Genomic DNA, 20,666 nt, shown 5'->3' with positions numbered 1-20,666 from the left:
GAGGTAGCACTCAGTAAGTCTCAAATCAAGACCTCAATGAATAATATCTCTAGAATCCTCAAGCCTTAACCACTAGACTACACCCTTGTGGTTAATTCTCAAGTATTTTACTCTTCAAACAATTATCAGGAATCTCTTTTGCAATTATAAAAGGGGCATACGCGGAGGAAACAGAAATGAAATAGAGATGAGCCAATTAGTTATAAAATAATGGTAAAATTGTCTACAAAATTAAAATAACAATTTTGTCTATTGTTTATAATTAACTGGCTCTTTTCTAAATTTTTTGGACAACTTTACCATTATTTTATAATTAACTTACTATTCTCCATTTCATTTGAAACAGAAAGAATCCTATTCCATATGCCGAAATGCGGAAGGGTGAAGACATTAAAGAATTCAGACACTCACTCAGAAATGAAGAAGCCTTCCTTATGAACCTTTTTCCCAATCTCCTTTGTAATCTTCTCTTTTGTTCTTTTACTTTGTATTTTCAGAATTGTAATATGAACTATACTTTCCAACCATAAAGATCAATTGCCAATTATTTCAAGTAAGTTTTCCAATAATTCTTTTATCCCTTTTTTATGAAGAGCTTTATACTATTGGTATCATAGCAATGTTCCCATGCTCCCACTTCCCATGTTCCTAAGATTTTTTTATTTTTTATTTTTTTTTCTTTCTAATTTGATACCATTGTTTTTCCATTACAAATTGTTGGTTTCTTAGATTCAAAACCTTGGGTGAAACAAGGTCTTTTGTGATGGTAAGCCTGTGAGAAGAACATGCTTCTTTTTTTTTTTCTTTTTTTTTTTTAATTGCAAGGATGGAGTTAGAAGAAATTTTAGAAAATGCATTTGCTCTTCCAACTTTATTCCCCCCCCCCCCCCCCCCAAAAAAAAAAAATGTGCTTCTCGCACGCAAAAAAACACATGACACTTTTATACAGGGGCGGATGCAAGGGAGGGCAAGCAGGGGTGCCGGCCCCTGCATCTTATTTTTTTAAAAAAAAAATTTATATGTCTAATTTAGGTCCATTAGCACTCTCGCCCCTACAAATTTAAGCCCAATCAACCAGCTTAGCCCTTTAAAAAATTAAGTATTTGGGCTGATCTCTCACAAATCAAACACAAGTTACCCATGTATCCAACCAAACTTTTTTACTTAGCTACAACCGTATAATATTCTAAGTTTTACACCAATCTGAAGAGTGAAGACCGAAGCAAACAATGAAAGTTATGAAACAAACTTAAACATTTTCATAATCTTCTTTCTGTAAGCCTTTGCTACTACCGTTGGGCTGAAAATTGAAGAAAATCGCTCAAGAAATTGGTTGTTCCGCAGCTCCGCTCTTCTTCTTTGCCTGTTGGTATCGCTGAGCCTGGGCAAACTGTGGTGACTACCTGACTGGTGAGTTAAGTCTTTGAGTTTATGGAGATAGAGATGGAAATAAAGAAAAAAGAAATGGAGTCATAATGATACTGTCATAGAGAGTCGTGCTGTTTGCTTTTTTTTTTTTTTGTTGAAAAGGTTTTGTATTGGCGTATTGTTGTGCTGCCACTGCCTGTGCAAACTCTTGATTAATGTTAAAAAATTATATTTTTCATTTGTCATGTGTCATCGGCAGTCAGACTCATCATAGAGTCTATGAGTCTGGAGATAAGAGTGGTAGAATGGTAGAAAACTGAATATATAAGTCATCTTTTGTCTTGTTCACTTGTCAATTTGGAAGATGTGTCATTGACTCATTGTGTCAAATATATAAAATATTAAAACTTATCTTTTTGTTTAACACGATTACCCATACGGCCATACCCCACTCATCATTAGGGCTGACAATTTTTAACATGACCCGCGAACCCGACACGAAATTAAAGAGTTAGAGTTAAGCTTAAAATGGTTTGGGTCATAAAAGGGTTGACAAGTTAGACCCGTTTAATAAAAGGGTCGTTACAGGGTCAACCTGTTTGACCCGTGGGTCAACTTGTTTGACCCGTATACTTAAACTTTTTTTTTTTAACATTAAAAATTTAATTTAAACAATCATATTACCTCTCTCTTTCTCTCACTGTCTAAAGAGTAAAGACTAAACTAAAAAAAAAAAAATCTCACAAAAAACAAAACTAGTCTTTTTCTTTTATTGAGTTAGAACTTGAACAAAAAAGGCAAAGACTAAAAAAATTAGCGGAGTTTTTTTTTCTTTCAAGTTTTCGAACTTAGAAGTTGAACCAAAACAAGTAACTAATAAAACAACTAAATATTTTATATTTCAACTGTAAAATAATATGATTATTCAAACAATATGATTTTTTTTTAAATTTAAATTTTTATTTTTATAGATTTTATCAATAAACGAGTCAAACGGGTCGAGTCGTGTCAACCCGTTATTTAGCAGGGTCGTATTAGGGTTTAAGAATTTGACCATTTTATCTAAACGGGTCTTGTCAGGGTTGACCTTTAACGTGTTCGAGGGTCAAACGAGTCGTGTCAACCCGTTTTGACAGCCCTACTCATCATACATTAATTAATTTTTTTCTCTCTTTCTTTTTGTGAGATTACAATTTACAAATATGTAAATGTGTGTGATTTTGTTTAATGGGTAATTATTTATGTTTAATTACATTTTATTTTTTTTTATTTTTTTTTTATGTGTAGTCTTGTCTGTATGTTGTAGATGTAGAGATTTAGTGATTATTTGAATAATCTTAATGTTGTCCACTTGTGGTGTGTCATGAATTTAGAAATTTTTTTATGCTAATAATTTTTTGGATTATTTATTTTACATTTATGTGATTAGAAATAAATTTATTTACTATTATTTTTTTTATTATGATTGTTTTCTTATTCAGACAAGAATAACATTGGCATCTTTGGAGAAGGTTTTCTTCATACTTTGGTATTTTGTTAGTGTCAATAAGTTTCAGTAGATTTTTGCCACTTTCAGGTACGTTATTTGTTATTGTTTGATCCTTTTATTAAGCTATTTTTAAAAAATTGATTAGATTAATAATGATCATTATATTGTAATAATTTAATTATAATATCATTGGAATATGTGTCATAAGTTATGAGTTTTTTTAGTGTAAAAACACTTAAAACTAATAAATAAATAAATTTTCAGGTTCCTTAAAAATCTTAGATTACATCATGGGCAAGCCAAAAAGAATTGATGCATTTTTTAAGAAAAAAGATGCAGATTCCAATTTTAAAATGTCTTCTTCCACATTTGATCCTCAAGCTTCAGCTCCTGAGCAACGCCCTTCTAAGATGCTAAGAATTGAATCTCAAATTGAGTCAGTTGACATTTCTGCTATTCAACATGATCCACGGTTACGTCCTCAAATATCGGAATATCCAGTTAATCAACAGGATGAAATTAGACGTGCTTATCTTAAAGACGGTCCATATAGATTCATTCCTTCTAACAGTTCTGGATATCCATTTTCGGGAATTGGAAAAAATTGTCGGAGATTTTAATCATCTTGGTACAAGATGTTTAATTGGTTAGAATACTTTCCTACAAAAGATGCTGCTTATTGTTTGCCCTGCTATCTTTTCGGTAAAAAGCCAACGGGACGACCCGGAGCTAATGCATTTACTATTGAAGGATTTCGTAATTGGAAAAAAGGTTAATGATGGTATAAAGTGTGCTTTTTGGTCCATATAGGAAATGATCAATGTCCACCTCATAATAATGCTGTTAAGTGTTGTGATACTTTGAAGAATCAATCTCAACATATTGAAAATGTGATTGATAAGCAAACTTCGGAACAAAAATTGAACAATCGATTGCGATTGAAGACTTCAATCGATTGTATTCGTTATTTAACATTCCAAGGATATGCTCTTAGAGGTCATGATGAGGGTCCAAATTCAAAAAATCGTGTCAATTTCCTTGAGTTAATAGACCTTGTATCCATGTACAATGAAAAAGTTGCTAAGGTTGTCTTAGAAAATGTTCCACAAAATGCTAAATATACTTCACATCATATCCAAAAAGATATTTTACATGTCTTGGCAAAGAGGATACGAAATGCAATTCGTTAAGAAATTGGTGATTCAAAATTTTGTATTATTGTTGATGAAGCACGAGATGAGCTCAAAAAAGAACAAATGGCTATTGTTTTAAGATTTGTTGACAAAGATGGTTTTATACAAGAATGTTTCTTTGATGTTGTCCATGTTAAAGATACATCGGCATCAACTTTAAAAAATGAAATATCTATTGTTCTTTCTCAAAACTGTTTTGATATTCAAAATATTCGTGGATAAGGGTATGATGGTGCTAGTAATATGCGTGGTGAATGGAAAGGATTACAAGCATTATTTCTTAATGATTGTCCTTGTGCATACTATGTTCATTGTTTTGCTCATTGATTACAATTAGCATTAGTTGCTGCATCTAGAGAAGTAGTTTCTGTTCATGAGTTCTTTTCAAATTTGAATTTCACTATCAATGTTGTTGGTGCTTCATGTAAACATCATGATGAACTACAAGCTACTCAAGCAGCAGAAATTGCACATTTGTTAGCTATTGATGAACTTGAAACTGGAAAATGAGCTAACCAAATTGGCACTTTGAAACGAGCTGGTGATACTCGTTGGAGTTCTCATTTTCAATCTATTTGTAGCCTAGTAAGGCTGTTTAATGCTACTTGTTTAGTGCTTGAAAATATTATAAATGAAGGATCCACTTACTCTCAACGTGGTGATGCTAATGCTGCTTATAAAATGATTACTCCATTTCAATTCATATTTATTTTACATTTGATGAAGGAAATCATGGATATCACTGATGGCCTTTGTCAACATTTGCAACAAAAATCTCAAGATATCTTGACTGCTGTGCAATTGGTTGATAATACAAAAAAACTTATCCAAAAGTTGAGAGATGAAAATTGTGATAGATTGCTTGAGGAAGTAGTATCTTTCTGCAAGAAATTTGAAATTGACATTCCAGATTTGGGTGTTCGTTATATTCAACGCCGAGGTTGTCACCAACGAGATCACATCACAATGGAACATCATTATCATTTTGACATATTCAATGCTACCATAGACTTTCAATTGCAAGAGCTCGATAATAGGTTTAGTGAAGGGGCAATGGAACTCTTGACACTTATTTCAGCTTTGGATCCAAATGATGCCTATAAGTCATTTAACATTGATGATATATGTAGGCTTGCAGAGAAGTATTATCCTCTTGATTTTTCAGAACAAGAGAAAATTAATATGAGATTTCAATTGAAACATTTTCAACTTGATATGCTTAATGATCCGAAATTAAAAAATTGGTCTTCCATTGCAGAATTATATCGAGAATTGATAGAGACAGAAAAATCAGAGAGATATCATCTTATTGACAGATTGATTCGTCTTGTTTTGACTCTTTCAGTGTGTACAGCAACTATCGAACGAGCATTTTCAGCTATGAAAGTCATTAAAATAAGACTTTGTAACAAAATAGACGATAAGTTTCTCGCAAATAGTTTAGTTGTCTATATTGAGAGGGAAATTTCTGAGAGCTTCAATTCAGATTTGATACTTGATCATTTTGTTTCTCTGAGAACGCATAGGATGCAATTTTAGACACTTTGTATTTTTGTTTAATTCTGTACTATTGCCTACATTACAACTTATTAATATATTAATTATGACATATTTATGAAGTCTGATAGATATACTTTTTGTGATTCACATACTGTGTTATTATTCTAATTTTGAATTGTGTTCACCATAATTTTATATATAATATAAATGAAGTATATAACGAGAATAAAAATTTATTTTATCATTATATTTTATTATTCGAACTTCACCCCTACTAGGATAAATTCCTGGCTCCGTCTCTGCTTTTATAAACTAGGTTGAATGAACTTCCTTCAACCTAGTTTGAAGAGAAACTTTGTCTGTTAATCGTTGGTTAGCTCATTTGATAACTACGGGTTTTCAGGATGGTCTCGGTGGCGTTCCCCCTGGAAAACCTTATCTCATCCAATTTGGGCTTTGAACCTGGCCCAAAAACTAAGATTGGACTAGTTACAGGAATTTGGTCATCTTAATCCTAAGTTTAAGCTGGAGTCTTTGTGGGGATTAGACGTACGTTCTTCCTTTTCCCTCCTCTGGCTGTAGAATATGGGCTGAGCCCAAACTAGATAGACCAGCCTAGAACTGTTAGAGCCAATAAAGGCCCATAGAAACATAAAATATGAATAGTTTGTAAGCCCATTCAGATAAACCAAAACCAACAGCATAGAAAGAATCCAGTCCGTTTTAATTTATTGAGCACCAACAGTCTTTTATTTAGCTGCTACTTTTCTTTTCAATAAGTTATTGAGAAATTACAATTCTTTATTTTAGTTATTGTTTTTTTTATACTCTCTCCAACAGATTATTTATTCACTCTTTATTTTCTTTAAATATTATTTTGTGTGGAAAGGAGCGTGAAAGAAAGAGGGAGAGAGAGAATGTGAAGAAAGGAAAAGAATAGAGAAAACAATAAAAAACTGTTTGGGTAATTACATTTTTTCCCCCATCAACTACCAGCCATTGTCAACATGCCCCCATGAATTGATACATTGACCAAAAGAGAGCATCCAACTACCAACTTTACACACTTTGCCCCATTCCGTCAGTTTAATTCGTAAAAAGACATAAATGCCATCAACTTTTTTAAACATATTAATTTTAATATTTTTTTTATTAATTACTATTGGAGGGCATTTTGGTCTTTAAACCAAAATTAACGCCAAAAAATGGAATATTCTGTCCAAGTTAACGGAATTCCTTGACGGAATGAGGCAAAGTGTGTAAAGTTGGTAGTTGGATGCTCTCTTTTGGTCGAGGTGTCAGTTCATGGGGGCATGTTGACAATGGCCGGTAGTTAATGGGAGGAAAAGGTAATTACCCCAAACTGTTTTTATTATGAATAGTATAGGCTCTTCTTCTTATTTACTATTTACACTAAAAGGAAAAATTATATTCTGTCTATTCTGATAGAGATAAAAAATAACTCATAATAATCAACTTGTTATTTGCATATTCTGTTGGAAATACTCGTTGTTGTGAGATTTGTGAAAAAAAGAAAGTTACTAACTTTTTGGTACCCAAGATTCAGGATTATATTCAAGAGTTGCTCAATTAAAGTTGAAGTCTACCCTTTAAATTTTTGATTTTGTAATTATATATGATCCTAAATGTGCAATTAATAAACGTCCAGTAATAACCAAATAAATAAAGTACTCATGTTTGACCAAAACATAATGATTTTATGTTACCACCGATGGGTGTGGTCTCGTGACATTTCAGTGTCTCAGTGAGGATTAGGTTTCAAGGTTAAAATTTTGCGATGTGATTGGGACTATTGGCTTATCCATCGACCTGGATGCTGCTAGATTTTTTAGTGGGACTTTGGAGAATTCAGCGCCTATGGTTCCTGATAGGACAAAAATGCGGGCGATTCGGAGCGGATAATAACTACCCTTATCTATTATCTGCATATGTAGATGTAGATAGTAGTTTTAAGGTATAAAACTGCGGTTAATAACTACATTTACATTTCCTTTATATATAATATATATAGGGGTGGAGCTATCCTTGGCCTTGGGGCCTCAAGGCTAGGCCGCTAGGGTTTTTCCCCTAAAATAATAATAATAATAATAATTTTATCCCTAAATTTTTTAATTTTTTTAGTTTTTGGCCCCCCCCACCCAATTTCTTTCTTTTTTTTTTTTTTTTTTTTTTTTTTTTTTTTTAATTTGGCCCTCCCAAATCTCAAATCCTAGCTCTGCTCCTAAATATATATTTTATTAAATTCACTAAAACGACGTTGTTGTGAATTTGATATATATTTTTTTTTTTTCAACTATCACCTCAAAGGCATATTTTACAACATTTACTTTTTTTTCTTTTCTTTAGGTAATCAAAATCTCGATTCCTCTATGAGACAAGACCCTATATGGTTGTTAATTGTTGTTAATCGTGAATTATGTAACAGATAAAATCTTAATTTATTTTAAGCTTGCATATATAGTAATAATTAACCACATTATTTAATATTGCATAAAAATTTATATAGTAATCTAAAACGCTCATTACATCATATGCAGATTGCAAATAATAACTGTACGGATAAGAATATAGATACTTAAAAATGATACTTTAATTATACGGATACGAATATTGCTAATAACTACATCCACATTTTTACTCATCGTCTTACCATCTAAACCTATATATCAGGGGAGTGATGCATTGAAAAATAAAAAAAATAAAAATAAAAATAAAAGGTAGATAACGTGCGCTGAAGGTCACCCCATCAGCTCACGGAACAATTGTTCGCTCCAATTGTTTTTCTCTTTTCTCAAATCATATATATAGATATGCTTAATTAGATAGGGTGGCAAACTACTTTTATTTCTTTATCATTTTCATTTTATATTTCGTCGGATGAAGCAAACTACAAAATGGTAGGATAAAATAGTGGCATTGCATATTTATATGATTAGAATTGGATCCAACGGCTTCCATCCAAAATATCATGATGATAATTCTATACGTCCCCGAAAATGATAATCATTGGGAACTCTCTTGTTACCTTGTCTTTGGACAGTCCATATTCGCTTCTTATATTTTAAATATCAGAAATAACTGTATAGGAAAGGAAATAGTTTATTTATTTTGTTTGTTAACCAACTCAGAGAAAATAAAAAAATAAAAATAAAAAATAAAAAATAATTCAAAACACCCCTATTAATTGTGATTGAAATCATCTTCAGCACAGTTTGCCATCACGATCAGTGGAGGACGCCATAACGACCTTTGAAACGACAAGCACATTCCATTGTCGCATTCAAAGGATGTCAATATAAAATAAATTGGGTTGGGCAATTGGGCATTATCCCATCATCCTCTCGCTTGTCATGAGTTGTGACCATGACTGCCACCCACAAACTTCATTTCCAAGCAATTTACACAGGCATACCTTGTCTGGTCAGGGTAGATGTGACATTTCGTATTTACCTATCCCATTCGGGTCAATTTTTTTTATTTTGTTTTAAATTCATATTAAATTTGTAGGTCATGTTATAAATTATAAATTATTATGTCACGTGTCAAATTCGAATCGTATCAAAACATAAATATAATATTATATAAATTTATTTTAATTAAACAGATCATATTGCTTAGACCTAATATTTTTATTTTATATTAATTTCATATCAAATCTCAAGTCCTATAAAAAATTATCAAACCGCTCTAGTGAGAAGGAAACGAAGAGCGTAAGAAATTATTACTTAATAATAAAAGCTTTTTATGAGATTTAAAACCAGAAGCTAGCGAGCGAGTTCCGAAGTTGTTCCAATGGGCATGTCAGAGCTTTCGTACTAATTGGTCACTCACTCTTAGCTGGAGGGTCTGTTGCTTTGGAGACAAGAAAGGCCCAGCTACATTTAATGAAGAAACAAAACAAAAAGACCCACCAGGACCAATGTTTATATTGTATGGTATCATCAAAATCTTTTTTTGGTAACTATGTCTATGTATCATCAAAATCAAGACTCTGGAGTAGGGTTTTGGTAGCCCTTTAATTAATTTTAATCTTATTATATCCCCTACTTGCCTTAAATCCTTGATTCGTGGCCTCCCACAACAAAACATTAACATCTTTTTTTTCTTTTTTTTTTTCTTTTTTTTTTTTTAATGAATAATATGATTATTTTATTAATTAAATATCACGAATATAAAGTTCTTACATCACGAAACATAATGCTTTGCAAAATCATAGATACGAACAAAATTTTTACAATAGAGTGCTATCTATGACTTTCATCTTCCGCTAATTTATGTATAAAAATAATTAAATAGCAGATCTGTTCCGAGTAAACTAGATCAAAGACAAGGGTAATCAAATATTGAAGAAAAATTTATTTAAACCGGTCATGAGAGATAACCTCTCACATCAAACTATCCAGACCGTGAGGGATAATCCCTCACACCTATCTAACCTTCATCCCATAGATCTTACATGAGGGGTAGATCTATAGAGAATAACCTATTATTCAAAGTAAAAACACAACCAGCAAACAACAGCAGCGGCTATGGAAGAAATGAATGGCACAACACGAAAGTAGATGGACGGACCAGGATTTTCTCCAAAAAATTTATTTGAAATTATATAGAATTTATTTCATGGTTATAATTTAAAATTGGTGCATCTAATAGTATACATAATGTTATGTTATTTATTTATTTTTTTAAAAAAAGATATTCCAACATTAATTTTATGTATACCATTAAATGCACAAATTTTAAATTATAACCATAAAATGAATAGAATTGTATTCCTTAATATACCTGTTTATGCAAAATCAAATGATTATAATAAAATAAATAAATACAGATAATAATGAATGTTTTGCTTGGGAACCATGATTTATTTTGTGTCGCTGTTTTTAAGTTGTAAAAGAAATCATGTTGTTAGAGCACTAGCAGCATATTTTTTAGATTATTTTTTTTAAATTTAAAAAATTAAATTACTTTTTAATTCTATATTCAAATAAACTCAACAATAGTTTATTGTATTATTTTCATATACCATTTAAATATTATTTTAAATAAACACTAGATAAAAAGAAAGCAACTTAAATATTATTTCAAATAAATGTTAGATAAAAGAGAAGAGAGAGAAAATCTTTTTATATTAAAATAATGTTAAAAGAAACAAAAGTGTTACTCTAGCTCCGTTTGTTTTGGCATAAAAATATTTTTATTTTTGTATTTTTCGGTGTTTGGTGTAATCGAAAATGATGGTCAACAAAATCATTTTTAGTTTGACCAAAAAAATCTCTTTAATTTGTGAAAAATGATTTACAATTTTTTAAATTGTAAATCATTTTATGAATTTAAATTTCTCATTCTTGCACGTACGTTTTGAAAATCTGCTACTGTTAGTCATTAGAATTTGTTGTTAGCTTGAATCTGTCACTGAAAGTCCCCAAATTTTGAGATTCGGTTGTCGGAATGCGATAACACTGGCCGAATTACAGCCAATGTCGCCGAAATTCAGCCACTATGCTAGATTCCGGTAATATTGGCCAGGTTTTGCCAATGGTCAGATTCCGGGGATAATTACTAGAATCTGGCTACTGTGCCGAATTCTGACTAGCCAGAATTGTTGAAATCAGGCCTGCCAAATTCGAACGAGACTAGCCAAAATTTGGCCAGTGTCGCTGGATTCCAGCCATCATCGCCGATAATTTTTTGTCGTCGGTATTTTTTGTACGAGTCAAACACAAAAAATTATTTTTAAAAAAATTGAAAAACGATTTAGTTGAAAATATTTTTTACATCGAGACAAACAAGGTGGTAAATAAAATTTTTGCTACCAATGCTCTCAAGCAGAAAAGAGACGTGAATTGGGGGGGGGGGGGGGGGGGGGGGGGGGGTAAACTCTTCCTTACGCTACCACAATTTGCTACATTGGCTATCATTCAGTCAAGAATGAGTTCACAGACACGAACCACGAACTACCTCTTTGTTCTTTTCCGCCCCAAGTCAACAAACAACGTCTTTTGTATATGTTTTGTCTATTTTGGATTCCTTCTAGCTAGGGTTTAAAAAACACCCTCGTGTTTAAATTTTTAATTTAGCTCTGAATTTAATAAGTTTTTTCTTTTTACTACCAATCTAGGTTATGAAATTGAGGGTCCTTGTCCCTCTTTTCGGACGTGCATGGCACATCTTTTATTGTTATCCTCAATACAAATAGCAATCACCTAAATTTAATTGCTAATGAGGACTTGAAATTCGTGCTAATCACTGTTACATTAGCCCTGTACCAAGATACCCTTTTTAAGATACGAAACCTATAGTTCCACTATGTCCCAACGCTTAATTTGACATGCTGTAACACACACCAACCATGCATTTTATTATATTATATGTCATTTCTGTTTGTTCTTCCTTTTTGTCATCTTAATATTTTGTAGCCGATTAACGATTAGATATTTGACAGGAATGCTTCAACTAACACGTCCCAATGCATGCTTTTGTCTTCTACGATAACCATCTAATTATGTAATTAACCCTCTAATCACACGAGACAAAAAGACTATTTACACAGTAAAGTTCCACGTATTAGATTAATTTAATAATGCCACTCCGCGAAAAGGTATGGATTAATCAAATGTTGTTTCGCAGGTTCGAAGCTGCGAGAACTGAGACACGATCCCGGATACGTGGCGTCAAAAATGAGGACGTCAGCCGCCGAAACGCCGTCGTCAGGTCACCGTCCCATGCACGAGAGGTTCAATCAAGGCTAGGGCTACAGTAGGCGGTACGATAAGAAAGGCTTGCCGTGAGCTACCAGTTACCAGAGAAGTGAAAACGTTTGCCTCGGGAAATGGTACGAGCCTGACAGCTGAGAGGGTGTGTGTGTGTGTGTGTGAATAGTGAGGTGAGGGCAAGTAGGCTAACCCTGACGGCGATGGGTAACGGCGAGTGGGTCCCGACATTGGGTCCCACGTTTGGGACGTGTGGTACTATTCAAACTGTAGTCGTGGGGTGGCCATGAATGCTAACGTGAGCGTGTGGTTAAGTTCACGCTTTGGCATTTATGGTGAAGTTCGAATAAAACTATTGAATGGTGAGGTGGTTTGGGAAAACGGGCAAGTTTGAGGAGTTATTTACGATTTTGGGAGATTTCTCTTTTTGTGTGCTAAAAAACGGGGATGACTGTCAGGTAAGGCAATACACGTGGCAATTGGACAGTGAGTGCAGTGTTGTTCATCCTTGAGCAATGTGTGCGCTTTGTTTCTTCTGAAATCTAAAAATCGTTTGTGTAGAATTCAATACAGTTGGTGGTCCATTTATAATTTGTTAACAGCCTTTGGATTTGGCTTTAATGAGCTTTGATTTATCCGATACATTTTGGCAACTTCTAAAGGCCAAGTGGTTTTTACATGATTTGATTTGGTTTAAATTTAATTTTAAATTTTTTATATGAAAAAAAAAATAAAAAAATAACGAAAATTTTCAAATTCTTGACTACATGTATCTCATGTTTTGTGGTTCAATCTATGAAGCACTTAACTTAAGGTATAAACACTTTTGATTTCATAAATAGTGCAAAATTATTGTAACATTATAAAATGTACGTGCTGCTTTTATCTTTTTAGTTTCTCAAAAAACAAAAAAAAATTGAAAAATGAAAATTCTAATCCATTTAATTTATTATATTATCTTTAAATCTATAATATTTTTGTTAGTTTGAATCTACATTTCTTTCAAGTTTTAATTTGTACCATTAACTATATTACCTACGTTCCCCAAATCAATTGGTTCAACAAATCTATACTTTAAAAAAGACATTATTTTAAAAGTTTGAAACCATGTAGGTAAAAGTTTTAGTTGAAACTTTATTATTATTAATTATTATTATTATTAGTTTAAGTTGAGCTCAATAGCAGGAAATAGGCATCCGATCATGTGGAGGCACATCAGTGGCCATAGATTCTCAGCGCTTTGCCCTTTAAATCTTTAATCACCCTTTAATTTGAACGAAAAATGAAGCGGGACCCCCTACACCAACAGATCCTGTTCATCAATTTTGCGCGCCGCCTATATATGTTAAACCGGGACAAAGCCTATCAGCCAAACTTAACCTTTTGTGCACAATTTTCAAATCTCAAAAACCCCGCTATATGAACGACGCCGTCTCATGCACCAACAGATCTGTAAGGGCCAGATCCGAAATAAAACCAAAAACCAGAGGCATTTATAAATCAGAGCAGTCGACGGCCATCCACAGCGAAATCTGCGAAACACAGATTGGCTGTGACTCTCTGAGCAGACACGCAGACGAGAGGCGCACATGTCCGTATATGCATGGATTCGCCATAATTATTTCTTCGCTCAACTGTAATTTTTCCGTAAACTCGTAATTGCATTTCTCTCTCTCTTTCTCGCTGTAAATATGGTTGTTTGGCTTTGGCGCTCTCTTTCTGTGTGTCCTGGCTTTTGAATCCATTTTCGTTTGTACGTGTTTGGTGCTGATGTGAAAGAAGGAGGAGGAGGAAGAGGAGAAAACAGTAATAAATCTCTCTTTTCTTTTGTTCTATTTTCGAATATGTCATTGTGTTTGTGTGCTCTTCACGTGAGTAAAGTGGTCTGGTGTAAATGCTTCTGTTGAATCTACCTCGTTCGTCTTTAGTGGATTCTGTTTTGTTTTTTTAATTTTTTTCAGTGGAAATTTTGAAGGCTTAGCAGGTAAATGCATACGAGTGTGTGTATATATGTATGTGCGCGCTTCTCTGATTTTTTTTTTTTGTTGGCGTGTGTTTGGTTGTCCGGAAAATATATATGTTTTTTGGATCTTAGGCTGTAGTTTTGTTAGGTTCCTGAAACACAATGAAACACGTGACTCGAATGGTGACAAGATCAGTACGGGGGGTGTCATTCTTCTGTTTCTGAACAGAACATGAATCGTAAATTAGATTTTCCTACAGTTTCTCTGAGACCAAACAGAGCGATTGTCTTCAATCTGATGGTTCCGATGCTGACAAAAACTTTTAATCTGGGTTGTGCAGGGCTATTACTTGGTCGGGCTTCAAACTCGGTTTAAATTGAGGCTCATAGAGCTCGTCGAGCGTTTCAACACAGATTCACTATCATAACTCTCTGCTCATTTCCACTATTTGATTACTTTTGGTTTGGCATAGAGCAGTAGTGCTAAATTGAGTAGTGGAATCTTTGGTCAATGTTAACTCGATTTCGTTTACTTGGAGAAAAAGCCTATCTCTGGATTGGATCCAACTTTTGACAACTCACTTTACCCTTAGGAGCTGTTTCTTTCACCGTTTTGACTCATTGAGTTGAGGGGCAACAGTAGAGGTCTACTTTCGCGGTTGTGTCGTTTTGCATTTTGTATTGTTTTGGATAACAGTGTTCGAGTTCTCTTACTTTTGAGGTTTCCGTTGAGGAGAAACTAAGGTGTCTTGCTTTATGAGCCGAAGGGGTAACTAGATCAAATAACGTTGTTACCATTTTGGGAATATTCATTCCGAGATTTTCACTGCAGGAAAAGTGAGGGGAAGAGAGGGTTTCAAGAATTGCTTTGTGTGAATCGGTGAAAAGGGTCTTGTCATTGTTGGCTCCGCAGGTTCTTAGTGGAACGGTGAGCATGTCGGTTGTAAATGTCTTGGCGTCCAACATGGTGGGGGCAGAGTAATAATGCTGGTATTTTTGTCTGTGTCACTTTAGACGTGCTTCAGCCCCAATATTGAAATGGGTTTGATGGGTTTTAAGAATTGGATCTGTTGAAGAAGAGGGTTTGGTTGAATTTGTGGCTTCCATGAGTCAAGAACAGAAGCGAGGGAAGCAGGAGAAGGGCTCCGATGTCGCAGCGAAGGTCGTCGTTGCGGTTAAGGCATCGAAGGAAATTCCCAAGACTGCTCTTGTGTGGGCCTTGACGCATGTTGTTCAACCTGGGGATTGCATTACATTGCTTGTGGTTGTTCCTTCGCCAAGTTCTGGTATCTTATCCTTGCGCCTCTTGTTGATTTATGCTCCTTTCCTTGACAAATATCAATTAACTGCTAGTGTTATATAGAAGTTTATGCCTTTTATTGGAATATACTTTTTCAACATCTAATTTGGACTTTTGTTGTAATTGATCGCTTTCCTTTTATTCCTTTCATTCCAACTTTCGGAGTAGGGTTAATCTTATGTTAATTTCCTTTTTGCTGGTCTGATGTTTGTTTTTTTGGATAAGTAGTTTACATTTCCAACCTGCTGGTCAGTGGTTCTACCATTGGATCACTTTTATTGAGTTATAGCTGGCTGAATGTGTTACTTTAACGACGAGGAATACGCTTGATCTTTTTTTCATTCTGTTTCTTGGGTTGTTGGGGCTGGATTTATGTGGCTATCCCAGTATTTATTTGAGTTAATGACGAACATGTGAACCTCGGGTCCCTCCTTTACACTAATTATAGTGTACCTTTGGGAAAGGCAAAATGTTTTTGACATTGACCAGGTTCCAGATTTTGCTTTCTGCCCTGGAATATTTTTGGGCTTTGATAAAACTACTAGTTTAAAGCTCTGTCATTCAAATTTTTACTGAAATTATAATTAAGATTTTTGAAAAACCCATTGTCTAGATGAAACAAGTTCTGAACATCCTGCTGACGCCTTCTCCATTTTCCAACTTTGCTGACTTGTAGATAAATGCTAACTGACAATTAATTTTCCAAAATTCTTCAGGACGAAAACTATGGGTTTTCCCAAGATTTGCAGGGGACTGTGCCAGTGGTCACAAGAAATCTCATTCAGGATCTAGTTCAGAGCTGAAGGGTGACATTACAGATTCTTGCTCCCAAATGATCCTTCAACTTCATGAAGTTTATAACCCAAATAAGGTAAGTGATTTATATATTTTCTATTTTCTATTGTTCAAAGGTATTCTTCTCCATCCGTTACTTCCAAGTTTCTCATCCTGTTTCTCTTTTGCAGATAAATGTCAAGATAAAAATTGTTTCTGGATCGCCTTGTGGTGCAGTGGCTGCAGAGGCAAAAAGAGCTCAAGCCAGTTGGGTTGTGCTAGACAAGTATATTTTATTTCCCTTTCTTTTTCACATTCAAAGGCAATTCATATCATCATATGCATAACATTGTGAGGGACATGAGGTCTTGTCAAGATCTTGTCTTTTGATTTCTTGATTTAGAATTTACATTCTTGCTTTTTAATTATGTATCTTTGGTCTATCTTAGTTGACTCTTTTTTTTAACAGACAGCTCAAACACGAAGAAAAACGATGCATGGAAGAGCTGCAGTGCAACATTGTGGTGATGAAGCGGTCCCAACCAAAAGTTCTCCGTTTAAATTTGGTTGGATCACCTCCGAAACAACCTGAAGTAGCCTGTCCATTACCTTCTGAGCGAGATGAAGCATCTGAAAATCAATCTAAAAAGAAGAAGGATTCTTTGAATTCTATTCGAGGGCCAGTTGTGACTCCAACTAGTAGTCCAGAGCTAGGGACACCATTTACAGCCACCGAAGCTGGAACATCATCAGTGTCAAGCTCAGATCCAGGAACTTCACCATTCTTCATCTCGGAGATGAATGGAGATCTTAAGAAAGATGATTCATTAGTCATTAAAGAAAACCTGGATCTTGATGATACCAGTTCAGACACAGACAGTGATCATTTATCTTCGTCTTCATCAAGTTTAAGGTTCCAACCATGGATGGCTGAATTTCTAACTTCTAATTGTCAGTCCTCACAACACATAGATGGAAGTTCCAAGAGGCATAATGATAAACCTCAAGCATCAACATCCAAAGCTTTGCAAGAGAAATATTTGAAGCTTGATGGGGAAACTGGAATTGGAGTGCTGAACTATCGAACTGATATGGAGTTCAGTGGAAATCTTAGAGAAGCAATCTCACTATCGAGAAGTGCACCTCCTGGCCCCCCTCCATTGTGTTCAATATGTCAACACAAGGCACCTGTGTTTGGAAAACCCCCAAGGTGGTTTAGCTACGCCGAACTGGAGATTGCTACAGGTGGATTTTCCCAAGCCAATTTCTTGGCAGAAGGAGGGTTTGGATCTGTTCACAGAGGTATATTACCAGATGGTCAGGCAGTTGCTGTCAAGCAACACAAATTAGCTAGCTCTCAGGGAGATGTTGAATTTTGCTCAGAAGTTGAAGTTCTGAGTTGTGCTCAGCACCGAAATGTTGTCATGCTGATTGGGTTCTGTATTGAGGACAGAAGAAGGTTGCTGGTTTATGAATATATATGCAATGGGTCACTGGATTCTCATCTATATGGTAATTTATTGGGAGTTAGGACTGACAACATGAAACCTGTTTCTACTATTTCATTTAGTAAATAGCTTCTTCATTAAAACCTGTTTGGCAGACATATAATGAGCAACTTTTTATTCTGCTACTTCTAAACTTAATTGTATGCGGTAAAATCTGAACAAACTTAAATAAATCTTCAGCTGTATTTATTGTCTTCAAGACTTGATCTTTATTAATGCAATTATTAGCAGGGTCATCAAACATCATCATCATTGTCAAGTTTTTAATATATTGATAAAAATTAACTTTGGCATGTTAATTTTCTGGCAAGTAATGCTGGTTGTTAATTTAATGAGGACGTGGGTTTCTTTCAGGACGAAATCGAGAGCCATTAGAATGGTCTGCACGCCAAAAAATTGCTGTTGGAGCAGCTCGGGGGCTACGATATCTTCATGAAGAATGCAGGGTGGGTTGCATTGTCCATCGTGACATGCGGCCAAACAACATCCTCATCACCCATGATTTTGAACCACTGGTACGGCAATCTTATTTACTCCTATCTAATTTAGAAAAGTTCATATCTCATGCTAATTATCATAGCTTTGCTGTTGCATCCTTAAACTCCAATTGGAGCCTCTTTTTGGTCCCACCCTTTTCAAGTAAAATGTTGTCTATTTATTTTTCGACATACACTACATCATAGAATATATGGATAGAATTTTTTTTTTTTCTCAAATATGGTAGTTCCTTTTGATATTGAGATGTTGCTTTAGCTATTTTTCAAGGTGCATGAAATGGTTATTTTACATGACAGTGTGTAGGAATATTGTTTGGTGTTGTGATCTTGGTTCAAACTTTTGTCTTGCAAGGTTGGTGATTTTGGCCTGGCAAGGTGGCAGCCTGATGGAGACACAGGCGTGGAAACAAGAGTAATTGGAACATTTGGGTAAGCATGATAGCTGTTGTTTTTATGTTCTATCTTCCCCAAGCAATTACAGAATCTTACTTACAAAAACAAAAAAAGCAATTACAGAATCTTACAAGTCATTCTTCTGCACTGTAGGTATTTGGCTCCAGAGTACGCACAAAGTGGCCAAATCACGGATAAAGCTGATGTATACTCTTTTGGGGTTGTATTGGTGGAACTTGTTACAGGAAGAAAAGCAGTGGACCTCAACCGGCCCAAGGGCCAGCAGTGTCTTACTGAATGGGTGCGATTTTATTGGATTCTATTTTTGTATCTTTTTGCATATATTAGCCTGTCGTGTTTTCTATTAAGTGCATATTTGATAATCTATCAAATAAATGTTAGTGTTCAGAAACATGACAACTCCTGAAGTAATGAATAGTAAAAGCAAACTATTTATTGTAGCTTTTGTTGTAGTTCCTCAAGATGTAGGTTCTTTGATAATTCTTCTTGATTTACATGTGTTTTTATTTATTTATTTATTTAATTTTATTTTTTTAAATCTGGAACAGGCACGTCCATTATTGGAAGAATATGCCATTGAGGCACTGGTTGATCCACGGTTGGGGAATCACTATTCAGAACATGAGGTCTTTTGCATGCTGCATGCTGCATCTTTATGCATAGGGCGGGATCCTCATTCTAGGCCTCGCATGTCACAGGTAGAGAGAACTAAAAAGAAAACATTCATTTCTCTTTTCAATTTTGACCAAGAAAACAGTCACTTGGAAGGGGGTCAGGAAGGCCAGTATGATGTTATGTTGACAATCTGCTCACTCTGTAGATACTCGACAAATATGTTTTTGCAGTATTGAATCAGTACCCATATTTAAATTCCACATTTTGCATAGTTTCCGTTTGGTAAACTGGACATTGAAAGCAGAAGTCAAAAAGGATAATGTGGAGAAGTGGAAAAGATACGTGACACTTTCCTGAGGATGTGTCTGAGTGGATGGAAGTGTTGAGGAAACAAACAGGAAGCCGAAGTGTGAAGGATTCTTTTTGAATGTTTGTATGATTAGTGGGAGCCTGTTAACATGGAAAAACATTGATGGGAAAGGTTTGCTCCAGGTTTCATGGGTTTTGTTGGGGACCAGTTTTACTGTAAAAGTCGCCTGAGACCTAGATTTCTTCTAACCTGCTTAAAAATATCTTGCACATCACATACTTGGATTGATGAGGTAGTTGTAATTGACATTTGGGTCCTGGGACAAGCATTTACTTACTTTTTTCTTTTTCTTTTTCTTTTTTTCTTTTTTTTTTTTTCTTTTTCTTTTTTTTTAAATTTATTTATTATTTTTTTATGTTGTTTTGGTGAAGGTACTCCGCATACTGGAAGGTGACATGGTCATGGACACAAATTACGTGTCAACACCAGGATATGATGTGGGGAGCAGGAGTGGCCGGATCTGCACAGAGCAGCAGCAGCAACATTATAGCGGTCCCCTATCAAATGATGCAATAGAAGGGTTTAGTGGGAAGCTGTCTCTTGAGACTTTGAGGCCAACTTGTTGGGAAAGGGACAAGGCAAGGAGGGCTTCATCTGATGATGTTTTCTAAAGAACTCATCCGTTTAAAACTACGTCTTCCGTACGCCAAATACGTATGCCCCCCTCCCTTTTGTATTTTCTTCTCCCACTTATATTATTTTTGTCCAAAGCCATCTAGATTTTGCTTCTGTATAGTAGAAGGATAGTAGGGAATAGCAACGTTTTGTAATTCTTTGGGAAATGAAGAAAATTAAGTCTAAAATGGCCTCCTTCAAACTTCACTGAAATACGGTTTTGGTTAAATATATATATAAGGTAAGCAGCTCTTACGAATATGCTTTCACTCCCTCTCTCTCTTGGGCATCTTCCATTGCAATGTGGAAGCAGATTCTGCAGACTG

At 34.7% G+C, this 20,666-nt stretch overlaps 2 protein-coding genes and 1 long non-coding RNA gene across 4 annotated transcripts; all 3 read left to right on the top strand.

Annotated features, from left to right (window-relative positions):
- Positions 1-513: 513 nt before the first annotated feature.
- LOC133862642 (uncharacterized) lies at positions 514-4,003 on the top strand. Its single transcript, XR_009899262.1, has 3 exons — positions 514-553; positions 1,281-1,410; positions 3,122-4,003. It is a non-coding gene; the product is annotated as an uncharacterized LOC133862642 (long non-coding RNA).
- A 779-nt stretch (positions 4,004-4,782) lies between these two features.
- LOC133863178 (uncharacterized) lies at positions 4,783-5,589 on the top strand. The gene has a single exon (XM_062299154.1). It carries the CDS (start codon positions 4,783-4,785, stop codon positions 5,587-5,589), a length of 807 nt encoding a protein of 268 aa, XP_062155138.1.
- Positions 5,590-13,669: 8,080 nt separating this feature from the next.
- Positions 13,670-20,528, top strand: LOC133863097 (inactive protein kinase SELMODRAFT_444075). Of its 2 annotated transcripts, none has more exons than XM_062299089.1 (10): positions 13,670-13,920; positions 14,589-15,533; positions 16,264-16,418; positions 16,513-16,607; positions 16,791-17,833; positions 18,184-18,344; positions 18,679-18,755; positions 18,873-19,020; positions 19,289-19,438; positions 20,097-20,528. In XM_062299089.1, the coding sequence occupies exons 2-10, from the start codon at positions 15,353-15,355 to the stop codon at positions 20,334-20,336; spliced, it is 2,250 nt and encodes a 749-aa protein (XP_062155073.1). In that variant the 5' UTR covers positions 13,670-13,920; positions 14,589-15,352; the 3' UTR covers positions 20,337-20,528. The 2 variants fall into 2 exon arrangements, with proteins under 2 accessions (XP_062155073.1, XP_062155072.1); XM_062299088.1 differs by having other exon boundaries at positions 13,670-14,090.
- The last annotated feature ends 138 nt before the right edge of the window (positions 20,529-20,666 follow it).

Source organism: Alnus glutinosa, chromosome 3 (genome assembly GCF_958979055.1).
Source record: "Alnus glutinosa chromosome 3, dhAlnGlut1.1, whole genome shotgun sequence".
In the NCBI taxonomy this organism is placed as follows: Eukaryota; Viridiplantae; Streptophyta; class Magnoliopsida; order Fagales; family Betulaceae; genus Alnus; species Alnus glutinosa.
This window is presented reverse-complemented; position numbering and strand designations above follow the sequence as displayed.

Bases quoted from the DNA above. Each gene is read 5' to 3' on its own strand.
- LOC133863178 (XM_062299154.1), top strand. From the start codon at position 4,783: ATGGATATCACTGATGGCCTTTGTCAACATTTGCAACAAAAATCTCAA.
- LOC133863097 (XM_062299089.1), top strand. From the start codon at position 15,353: ATGAGTCAAGAACAGAAGCGAGGGAAGCAGGAGAAGGGCTCCGATGTC. The intron at 17,834-18,183 runs GTAATTTATTGG...GGTTTCTTTCAG, and splicing joins ACTGGATTCTCATCTATATG to GACGAAATCGAGAGCCATTA. The intron at 19,021-19,288 runs GTGCGATTTTAT...AATCTGGAACAG, and splicing joins AGCAGTGTCTTACTGAATGG to GCACGTCCATTATTGGAAGA.